The following is an 11,772-nucleotide window of genomic DNA, read 5'->3' as shown; positions in this document are numbered from 1 at the left end:
AAGAGAGAGAGAGAGCAGCCGAGATGTCTGGGCGCGGCAAGGGCGGCAAGGGGCTCGGCAAGGGCGGGGCGAAGCGGCACAGGAAGGTGCTGCGCGACAACATCCAGGGCATCACGAAGCCGGCGATCCGGCGGCTGGCGCGTCGGGGCGGCGTGAAGCGCATCTCGGGGCTCATCTACGAGGAGACCCGCGGCGTGCTCAAGATCTTCCTCGAGAACGTCATCCGCGACGCCGTCACCTACACGGAGCACGCGCGCCGCAAGACCGTCACCGCCATGGACGTTGTCTACGCGCTCAAGCGCCAGGGCCGCACCCTCTACGGCTTCGGCGGCTAGGCTTTCCTTTCCTCGTAGCGGCTTGTTTACGGAGTGCCTGTGCATCCTGGCGGTGTTTGGTGTCGAATGTTGTGTTCCTGATGTAACAGTGCCTGTTGCAGTGAAGTAAATCCTGGTGTCTTATTTGCAAGAATGCAGTGATTGTGCCCCTTTTAATCCAATGCCAGAAATGCGTGCGCTTCTCTTTTGCGGCTGATTTCTTCTTTGGATAATTGCTTTGCTCCGGTTCTTGCAGCTGCAGTGGCATGCCAGTTCTCAAATTATGCACGTTCCGGCTGAAAGTCTGAAACTGCCAAATTGGTGATGGCGCTTCAACATGTTTTAGCTGTTTTTGAATTGCTATAGGTCTTGTACAATGCTAGGTGCTTAGAAAAATAAATCGATTTTTTCTAAGACACTTCTAGAGGAGAGATGCTTAATTAAGCGTCTATCTTGTACTACATCTTGTACAAATAAGCACCGGTGTTTAAGAAAACCTGATTTATTTCTCCAAACACCTCTCCTAAATATCTTGCATTGTACAAGGTCTAAGCTGTCTTTCCAGCAGTAAGGATGTAGTATGAGTAACATAGAAAACACAAGATGGACAACACACATCTTTCTTCAGATTTTGACACCGATAAACAGATATAAACACAATGATCACCTTCAAACTGATGCAGGTTAACTTAGCTGTACATGAAGCCAGTTTTGGCACCAACGACATACACAGACTACTTCACAAAAGAATGGAACACAAACAAACAGCAGCTCTCTTCTTCATGCAGGTAAGCACATGTACAGTGAGGTTTTAGTGAGGTTTCAGACAAACAGCAACCCAGAAAAAACTCTAGCAGAAGATAACGACAGCTAACACACATTCTCACACACACACAACCTGGTCATAACCGCTCGACTGCAAGGCAAGTATTACCCCAGCAACTGAACCACCGGAGGCGTCGCCTCAAAATAATACACAAGCAGATTCGCCGAGTAGTTCTATAGAAACCCATGACCCGCATTCATCTGTCATCGATCCATTCGCCGAAGACTCAACAAGCCAACATCACAGAATCTTGCAATCCAGCTAATGTTCACTCTTTGCCCTTGGCGAAGAACCGACTAAAGCCGCGGCTTTGTTTCTCGGGCAACTGGTTAGCAAACGAGGAAGAAGATGAGGAACGCGACCTATGCTTTGGGCGCTTGGAACTGTTTGTCGAAAGGGAAGGGCTTCCATCCACATCAGAAGGGGTCATGTGGGTCTTGTATCCGTTGAGGGGAGATACATTCCCTGACTCCAGCATTTCCTGATCTATATCATGCTGGCCTGATGGTTTCTGGGCATACTCGCCTCCTTCGGTTGTTCCTGCCGCGTCTTGCAAGAAGTCCTCCATTCGTTGCCGGGTTGGCGAGGCACCCATTGACTCTGCTGGAGGACGCATAGCTTGCAGTTGACGACCAAGAATCAACATGGTCTCTTGGCACTCTGCGAGCTTTTCTGCTGCAGCCGCTATTTCTACCTCCTGCCATCGATTTAAACAAGAAAAAGTGTGTTATAAGTGTTTTGGAAGTCTTGAATTTCCAGAAAAGACCATTGCTTTCAGCATTACAGTACAAATTTACAACCTATAGTCTGAAGCAATCCCGAAATGAGTTTACAACATACTCCCTCCGTCCGAAAATACTTGTCGGAGAAATGCATAAAAATGGATATATCGAGAACTAAAATACGTCTAGATACATCCATTCTTCCGACAAGTATTTCCGGACGGAGGGAGTATTTAGCGCTTGCCGCTTGGTTCTTAGTAGGACATCGTTTATTGCTAACTTATTTTTCATAGTTAAAATTCTACATTCAGAAATCACAAGGTATAGTACAACACTATTTCTACGTCATCAACAACAGATGAACATAAGTAATTTGGAATTGTGCCACCATGAACATGCAGAATTTCAGCAGTGAAACAAACATTACGATGCAATCTTTATTTATTTATTTTTGAAAAGGGGTTTTTCACTGATTTCTGTTGCCAGAATCCAACAGTATACTACAACATTACCAAAAGAAGAAAAAGGATCCAAAAGGGAAGACAACATTCATCAGCCAACCTAACAGTGAAACTTAACAGAGCAGATCGCTCCGAAAGAGCCACGCAGAGATATAAATAGAAATATTGTGAATCTAAGAACTCTAGTACTCCCTCCGATCCGAATTAATTGACGCGTCCTCTATACAATGACAACTGAATTAATTGTCGACGCCTCTATACAATGTCAGTTTGACATTGTATAGAGGCTGCGTCAATTAATTGTATAGAGGCTGCGTCAACCAATTCGGATCGGAGGGAGTACTAAATCACACGCTTGGATGTGTGTTTGAGAAAAGGAGCTCTAGCACTTATTAGTTACTATTATTAGTACCTGCTTTGATTTGGTATCGTCAACCTCTTCCACATGCATTGAACTCTGCTCGTTTTCGTACCTTCATATCACAAAGTCAAGTGAGAAGAAACTAAGCAGATGCACGTATACTAACTACTCATAAATATATTTCAGTATTACCTTTCCATCTTCTCTTCAAGATCTTTGTATCTGGCTAAGTCATCCTGATGGCTTTGTCTTTCATCACCGAGTTCAGCTGTTAAAGTCTCTATTTTGGACTGCAACACTTCTATTTCCTTTTCTAATTCAACTTTCCTTGATTCAAGAATCTTGTAGGATTCAACCATACATTTCAGCTGTGTCTCAGCCAAGCTGTTTGAATTCTCACTGGCAGACAACTTGGATGTAAGCTCTTCCAGGTTTTTCTCCATCTCACTAAACCTACACTTTGTATCCTCTATCATTTCACTGCATCTCGCTAATTCTGTCTCCAGATTAATCTTCTCAGATTTAAGTCGCTCGTAGTCCTCCCGTGAGCACATCTGCACTGCAGTCTTAACATCGAATCCGGCATCATTAGGCCCCACAATCTCAGGATCAGAAGATGGATGAGGAATAAGTGGGCAAGGGCCAGAAGATGAATGAGGCTGCACTTTATTTTCAAGTAGTGTCACTTTGTCAACATAATCCAAATTATTACTGTCTGCTTCATTGGTGCTGTCTCTCAACATTGTGAACTTGATCTCACTAGTTTCTGACAAGATGTGAGATAGTGTCATAATGATGTCATTTATGACATTTTCACTTGATAGAACTTTCTCAACTAGTGCAGAGAATTGCTGAATTTTCTCAGAAAGCCCATCATAATCAGAAGACGGTCTCTGGTGCTTGGACATTTCTTGATCAAGTGACTTAACAAAGTCTTGAATCTTCAAGACGGCATTTATAACTTCTTGATTCATGGAATGCTTACTCCCAATGCTCAACCTCTTGTCTTGGTCCATTAATGATTCACTTTCAGAAACTTCAACCATCTTGCTTGCATTCATTAAATCTGCCTCTTCTTCAATATCCTTAAGAATATTTCTGATACTGTTTAGTACCTTCCCAGCATTGTTCTGTGGTGATTCAGAGTCCAGCAAGGAAGATAATCTGGACTGCAGTTTCAGGAGTGGAGATCCCTCGGACAGCTGCTGTTTACTAGATGGAGTTCCAGGCAATGGTACTGACTGCAAATCTTTAACACCATCACTCTCAGTAAGACCAGATACAGCAGCCTCAGCATCAACGATCTTTATTTTGTCAACAGCATTGTCATGGCCATTGGCTTCCGAAGGCAAACAAGCTAGTCTCTCCATCTCTAGGAAGTCATCCATCAGTTCCAACCGACTGGAGCCATCAGTCACGCTGCTCTTAGCTACTTTCTCTTTCTTGATGTGTGATAGCTCAGATACCAGAGCATTGGCCCAAGACTCGGTACAACTGCCTTCATCATCAACACCATCTTCAGACATGGAAGTCATACTAGGTGGATTGCTTCCATTTTGACTATGTGCACCATCAAAGTGGATGTCCATGTTTGGATTTGATGGACTCTTACGTTGGTTACCAGTCACCATTTGAACTTCCAAGGTGCGAAGCTTGCCCGCTATCTTAGCGTACATGCTTCTTGAAGTTTGTAGCTCACTGTTCCGTTTTGTCAATGCCTCTTTGAGCATCTTAGTTTCTTCTTCCATAGTTAACAAACGTGCAGTCAGAAACTCATTCTCTTTCTGCATGTGTTGTAGGTTATCAAAAGCATAATCAGGAACTGGAGACATAGGGGACATAGGACGATGGAAGCTATTATTCTTTGCAGGGGATCGTCGCAATCTGTTGTCTCCATAATCTCTGCCCATTCCCAGGCTCTCAACTTCCATTTTCATCTGAGCTAATGCAGCAGGGCCTGGTAACTTTTTCCGAACAAGACCACGCAATCTTTGGCATTCAGCTTCCAGCTTTGTGATTTTCTTAACATCCTCCAGGTGCTGTTTAGTTGCTACATCAGCTGAGCGCACACTCATGTTCTTTTCTTCATTGCGGATTTCAAGCTCTTTGGTGACAACATGTACTTCATACTTCAGCGAATTTATTTCCCTTTCACCTGACTGAATTGTGCTTTTCAAGACTTCAATTTCAGCTTCTGCTTGAGCCTTTTCCTCATCAATTTTCATCAACAAATCTGCCCGCTCTTGGAGTGATCTCGAGAGTGCATCATTCTCAGCACCAGCCCTTATGAGCTCATGGTCAAATTCAAGCAACTTTTCTTCCAACTCGGCCTTTATCTTCTCCCACTGTTTGGTTTTCGCAAAAACTACATCATGTAGCTTCTGCTCGCCTTCTTCCTTCACAGTTCTTACTTGCTTCATGCATTCCTTTAGAGCACCATCCAGATGGGCAGCTCTTTCCTCAGCTGCTAGCTTAGACAATGTAACAGTTTCTAGCTGAACCTTCAGTGCCGAGGCCTCCGCTTCAGCTTTCTCCCAACCTAACATAGCAAAATATACATATCATCAATAATTTAATTATAGTCATTTCATAAAAGGAGCACAGATCACCGGAGAAATTTTTTCTGCCTATTAAAGTAAACTATCATTCACTGCTGTAAGGTTTATGGAAAATGAGGAAGGTCTAGTAAAAGACAGCAGTTATAGAGAGTAAATAATTCTACCCAGATCCAGAAAAGAGAGAATGAATATAGAGTTCTTTTACGCACCTGATACAGCTTCTTCAGCAACTTTAGCATGTTGTTTCACTAGGGCATCTTTGGTAGTGATCTCAGATTGTGATGCAGACAATTTCTCATTCAAGGTTTTCACCTTTTCATCCAAGACTTTCACTTGTTCTTCAGAATCAGTAAGATGTGCATATGTTTCTGGTGAAATCTGCACAAATTTCGGAACTTTATCCTCCTGCGAAATAGAAGTTAACTTTAGAAGGAAACAAACATTGTCATACAGGTTTGAAACACAGCCAACACAAGACACTCATGTGGACAAAATAAGTAGCTAAAAAAATGGCTGCAAGGGCAGCAACTTGACGCAGATCATGCACAATCACTTGGTAAGGATTTTGTTGTGTTGGAAATGGCAGCATTTTATTGATTCTTCGCAATGTATCTAGGTTACACAAACACAATAGGGTTTAAATCTTAAACCACTGGTTAAATCATAAGAACATCTGTGCTATTGAAATTATGAACTATTTGCATTAGCTTTGTCAATCAGGAAATTTGAGGACAGACAGTACTATAGAATGACACCACTGACACTTAAACAAATCCAAATCAAAATAGTACTGAAGACACAAACCTGTTCTGCTTGATTAGAGTTCTGCAAGACATCTGCGTTTGAGGATTTGTCCGATGATTTCTTCTTCCACGGCCAACTACGCCGGTCCATCTCACACAATGTATCTGATCAAAGAAGGTAAATATCTGTAATCAGCGAACCTAATGCAACAAACTTGCCCATATATATATCGATCATATACAAGTGCGTTGCTAAATAGTAACTGAATTTGTGTTTGTTTGTCAACAACTACGACGACAAGACAAAGGCAACAGTAGATAGACATCAATGAAATGTATCATTTGAGAGCAGACAAATGAAAAAAGCATCATGGCTAGGAAAAGCTCTCCTTTCCTTTCACATCCATACAAATTTCAGTATTGACAGTACTTGCAAGAACCAAATTTGCATATAAAGTCATACAACAAAATAGCTGGCAAGCATTTGACTCTCCACCGTTGTCACTATATGGAAGTCCTGATATGTACGGTGTTCCTTACAACTCAGGTTTCCTACAATGAGCTGACAGACTGGCGCATGTATCCAAACTCTAATAGCATAAGTTTTTGTAGTATTACAGCTAAAGGCTAGAGCTACAGAGGACAGTGGAATTGACGAGGAAAGCCAACAAAATACATCATAAGCCAATTTTAAGAAGAGAACGCACAAAAAACCAGCAGAAACTATCAGACAAAATATGTTCATATACGTGACCAGCAAACCAAATCCAGTAAGCAAGTAAGTATTTGACTCCACCATTGTCACTATATGGAAAAGGCTATCAGTAATCTTTTTCCTGCGCGCACATAAAACATCCATAATTCACACTGCTAGCAAGAATCTCCAATCGGCACATAAGGTCATACACATACAGTGGGACACCGGTGGTTGGGCAAGTACACACTTCAGTTGAGATCACAGTCGGTCCACCATATATGGTATGTACAATAATACAAGCAATCAGCCACTCACAACCAATCCACAGAACAGATCAGCTCAAGGTACGCAACATAAACCCCGCGTACCTGAAGCATCCAGCCAGCATCACATATTCCATTTGGCAAGATCCAAATGCCGAAGCCTGCGTCACAATTCACACAGCTAGGGCTATATAGGATACTAAGATAGGACCATGGCCAACAAGGAGGAGGAGGGCAAGTAGGCCAAAAGAATTCCCGATCCCGTCCAAAGTTGCGGTGCCCCCCCCCACCCGAGAGGCCAAGTTGCAGCAGCAACAGCCGATCCGATCACCGTCACGCCAGAGCTAGGCCAGGGCATTGACGCGGGGCAAGTAAGAGTCGTGTCATGTACTCAATAGTCATGGCTCATCTTGTGGCTGTGCTCACCTAACTGGGCTTAATTAAGGCAGCAGCAGTATCTCTATGCATGGACCATGGCGCCCAGGCTGTAGCGTGTGGAGTTTGACGCGGACGGCAACAAGGGCGCGCGGCCTCGGTCTCGGCAAGCGCGGCAGTTAAGGGCGGCACCTAAGACGCCCGCGGGAGTAATGGCCGGCGTGGCCGCATCGAATGTTTATTTAAGCCCATGCGGAGGGTTTGGCCATGGCGGACTGACTGACGGACGGACGGGGTGGATGAGATGACCGGGCAACCTACCATGCCGCCTCGGAGAAGAAAGTGGATTCTTCTTGAACGGAAGGTGGCTTTGGCTATAATAAAGATGATGGCGCGCGTGAGCCGGAGTGAAAGCCCAGAGCTACCACAAACACGATACGGGCCATTAATGGCGGTGCTCCCTCGGCTGATTGGATTTTAACCAGATGTGACACTCCTATTAAATCTTTTCCTTGCAGGTTCTAGCTAGCAGGCGCGTCCATTTTACCGTCTCCTTTTACTAATCTTGTACGATCTCTTTTTACTACTAATCTTGTACTCGCGGAGTGGTACCAACGATTCAAATACCACCGGAGGAAAGAAAGGAAGTCGTGGCCGTACTTGTTGTTCGATGCTGTCACGGGTAAAAATCGGTACTGTGTGGGGGTGGCAATTTCATTCACTGGGTGGAATGGAAGTCTTGGGACGAAATCATGGAGTAGACAAAACGTGACCAAAGCGAGCGACCACAGCATGGCGCCTGACTGATTGATTGCGCTAGCGAGAGCTAGCGCAGCAGTTGTTGACGAGCCGACGCTGTGCGATTTCACTGGGACTGGACTACTACTAGTGGTATGATTTCATTCATAAGAGACAAGGGGACACGAGCCGGGAAGTCCGGGAGGGCAAAACGAGCGGCGCCCAGTGAAACGAAAATGCCCGGAGACTGTAACGGAGGAGAGAAACCGGGCTGATAAACAGTGAAATCCATCCGGAGAGCACGGCTTGAACCGAGGAGCCTTTTTGAACGATGAACACTATTCGAACTCTCGAAGAAAACCATCGCAGATACGGCAAGGTTCCGAGGAAACTACCCAGAAAATTCAGGCACCATTGCACGCACGAGCAGCGAGCGCGGCCGCGCCATGGCGACGGCGAAAAATACAGGAAAAGAGAGAGAGAGAGAGAGATAGTATGCAGGCATGGAGCAGAGGGAAGCGGGGACTTACGGGAGGCGAGGGCGCGGCTCAGGCAGGCCCTGCGCGGAATGCAGATCCGGCGGGGCGCCCCAATTCAGGCGGCAGCTGGATCTGGCGCGCCGCTCCGATCGGCGGCGGGGGGAGTGTCGGTGGCTGCGGCGCGCGATGCGGTCGTCGCTCGCTTCGCTTCGCTTGCAGCGCACACTTCCTCCAATCAATCAGGCGGAGGCGCTTTAGCGGGGCTGGATTGCGCTGGATGCCCTCCACTCCCCCGCCCCCTCCTTTTACCCCGGCCCTCGCCTCGCCTCGCCCCTTTTTGCTCCCCGCGCCTTTTGCCCCTTTGGAATCGCACCTCTTCCTCCTGGCAGCACGAGCGGCAAGCGCAAGCAGGCGCGGCCTCGCTGCTGCTAGCTCGTGGCTGAGGCCTTGGCGTGCTCGGTGCTCCTGGTTCGGTAATGCAGCTCTGCTCTCGGTCTTGCAATGGAGTGTGGAGGCTGTGTGGGGGAGGGGAGAGAGGGAGGGCGGGGTGGGGAATGGAGGCGCGGGTGCTTTTTGTTATGGGGTGCCGCTGCTGCCGGTAGGTGGGCTAAAAAGCGGAGGCGATGGCAGGGGAGGGGGAGGAGGAGGCGGAGAGGGAAGAAAGTGGCGAGTGGGGAAAAGCGAGGAGAGTGATGTGCTCGCTGTGCTGTGCTGTGATGAGAGAGAGAGTCCAGGGGAGTGATGGCAGCAGAGAATTACACGTCAACTAATATATCCTGCAATAATAAAATTGTACTCCTACGTCATGAACAGACTTACCGCAGTGCTATTTTCTCATCAAGTTCTGTTTAATTTTGTTTGAGGGAAAAATAGTTCTGTATATCATAATTTTTTTTGCAGTGGCCGAAAAGGAAAACCAAGAGGAGAAAACTTCGAGAAAAACTATCGCAAAGCGCCCGCCGCATAGGGGGCAAACGTATGATGTCAAAGAAAAATCTTTTCTTGGCAAATTCGAAGGCACGACCCATCTTCATTTTAAATATGTGAGATGATGGGTATCTACACTATTTGTATTCACATCACAAACATTTATGTCGTCGAATTGCTCGTTTACATAAGCGACAATAATCATTTATTGGATATATACCTTTTTATACAACCTTTTGACCCAAAGACGCTAATATTTTCGTCGTCAAATTGCTCATTTACATAAGCGACAATGATCATTTATTGAATTATACATTTTGTGCAACCTTTTTGACCCAAGGCACTATGGGATGACCGTTGTGAACTCGTGAGTGAATCATTGACGCCCCGACGCTCTAGCCTTGTAGGTGAGACATGGTGCTTCAATTTCATGGCTCAGCGGATCACCTCTCTGACCCTAACTGTGAGTAACTTCTACGATGGTGATATTTCCACAATCTCCAATCATAACCGCATACATTTTATATCGGATTCAACAAACTGGACGAATTTCATCAAACACGACATAACTCATCAAAGTTAGGATAGAAAATACACAAATCATCCATAAACACATGCAAATGTCTCTAGTACAACAATAGTTCAAATTCAACAAGATAATTGAATATTCAACAAGTTTTCATGGATAGACAAATGCAACGATACAGGAGTAATCAGAGCTGACACATGTCGTCCAACACATACGGCTCCTTGAACTTCATCCAACAATGGATGGGCATGAATGGTCTGCCCTCTGACATGTAGTACATCACAACAGTGCATGCAAACTACACATTGTGTATAGCAATATTGAGTGAATGGGTGAATTGTTCAACATGTAGAGTAAGAAGAAGCAAAACTTATGATTGATACGTCTCCAACGTATCTATAATTTTTGATTGTTCCATGCTATTATATTACCTATTTTGGATGTTTATGGGCTTTACTTTACACCTTTATATCATTTTTGGGACTAACCTACTAATCGGAGGCCCAACCCGAATTCCTGTTTTTTTGCCTATTTCAGTGTTTCGCAGAAAAGGAATATCAAACAGAGTCCAAACGGGATGAAACCTTCAGGAGCGATCTTTTTGGGACAAATGCAAACCAGGAGACTTGGAGTGGACGTCAAGCAACGAGCGAGGCGGTCACGAGGGTGCTCGGCGCTCCCTGTAAGGGTGGGCGCGCCCCCATCCTCGTGGGCCCCTCGAGTGTCCACCGACCTACTTCTTTCTCCTATATATATCTACGTACCCCGAAACCATCCAGGAGCACCACGAAAACCTAATTCCACCGCCGCAACCTTTTGTATCCGCGAGATCCCATTTTGGAGCCTTCGCTGGCGCCCGCCGGAAGGGGAATCGACCATTGAGGGCCTCTACATCATCTCCAAGGCCTCTCCGATGAGTTATGAGTAGTTTACCACAGACCTTCGGGTCCATAGTTATTAGCTAGATGGCTTCTCTCTCTTTGATTCTCAGTACAAAGTTCTCATTCCTCTTCTTGGAGATCTATTCGATGTAACTCCTTTTTGCGGCGTGTTTGTCGAGATCCGATGAATTGTGGGTTTAAGATCAAGTTTATCTATGAGAAATATTTGAATCTTCTCTGAATTCTTTTATGTATGATTGGTTATCTTTGTAAGTCTCTTCGAATTATCAGTTTGGTTTGGCCTACTAGATTGATCTTTCTTGCAATAGGAGAAGTGCTTAGCTTTGGGTTCAATCTTGTGGTGTCATTTCCCAGTGACAGCAGGGGCAACAAGGCACGTATTATATTGTTGCCGTCGAGGATAAAAAGATGGGGTTTATATCATATTGCTTGAGTTTATCCCTCTACATCATGTCATCCTGCTTAATGCGTTACTCTGTTCTTATGAACTTAATACTCTAGATGCAGGCAGGAGTCGGTCAATGTGTGGAGTAATAGTAGTAGATGCAGAATCGTTTCGATCTACTTGTTGCGGACGTGATGCCTATATACATGATCATGCCTAGATATTCTCATAACTATGCACTTTTCTATCAATTGCTCGACAGTAATTTGTTCACCCACCGTAATAATTATGCTATCTTGAGAGAAGCCACTAGTGAAACCTATGGCCCCCGGGTCTATCCTTTATCATAGAAGTTTTCCATCTACTTTTATTTGCATCTTTTATTTTCCAATCTATATCATAAAAATACCAAAAATATTTATCTTATCATATTATCTCTATCAGATCTCACTTTCACAAGTTTTCCTGAAGGGATTGACAACCCCTTTATCG

The 11,772-nt window shown here is 44.9% G+C and overlaps 1 protein-coding gene across 2 annotated transcripts; it reads right to left on the bottom strand.

Annotated features, from left to right (window-relative positions):
• Positions 1 to 1,064: 1,064 nt before the first annotated feature.
• Positions 1,065 to 9,104, bottom strand: LOC123092773 (filament-like plant protein 4). 2 transcript variants are annotated; one of them, XM_044514596.1, is made up of 6 exons: positions 8,589 to 9,104; positions 6,047 to 6,150; positions 5,452 to 5,647; positions 2,877 to 5,223; positions 2,736 to 2,796; positions 1,065 to 1,837 (listed from the first exon to the last, which is right to left on the bottom strand). In XM_044514596.1, the coding sequence occupies exons 2-6, from the start codon at positions 6,134 to 6,136 to the stop codon at positions 1,409 to 1,411; spliced, it is 3,123 nt and encodes a 1,040-aa protein (XP_044370531.1). In that variant the 5' UTR covers positions 6,137 to 6,150; positions 8,589 to 9,104; the 3' UTR covers positions 1,065 to 1,408. The 2 variants fall into 2 exon arrangements, with proteins under 2 accessions (XP_044370531.1, XP_044370532.1); XM_044514597.1 differs by lacking the exon at positions 8,589 to 9,104 and adding an exon at positions 7,051 to 7,165.
• Positions 9,105 to 11,772: the final 2,668 nt, after the last annotated feature.

This window comes from Triticum aestivum, chromosome 4B, assembly GCF_018294505.1.
Source record: "Triticum aestivum cultivar Chinese Spring chromosome 4B, IWGSC CS RefSeq v2.1, whole genome shotgun sequence".
Taxonomy (NCBI): Eukaryota; Viridiplantae; Streptophyta; class Magnoliopsida; order Poales; family Poaceae; genus Triticum; species Triticum aestivum.
Note: the sequence above shows the minus strand (reverse complement) of the source record. Positions and strands in the feature narration are given on the sequence as shown.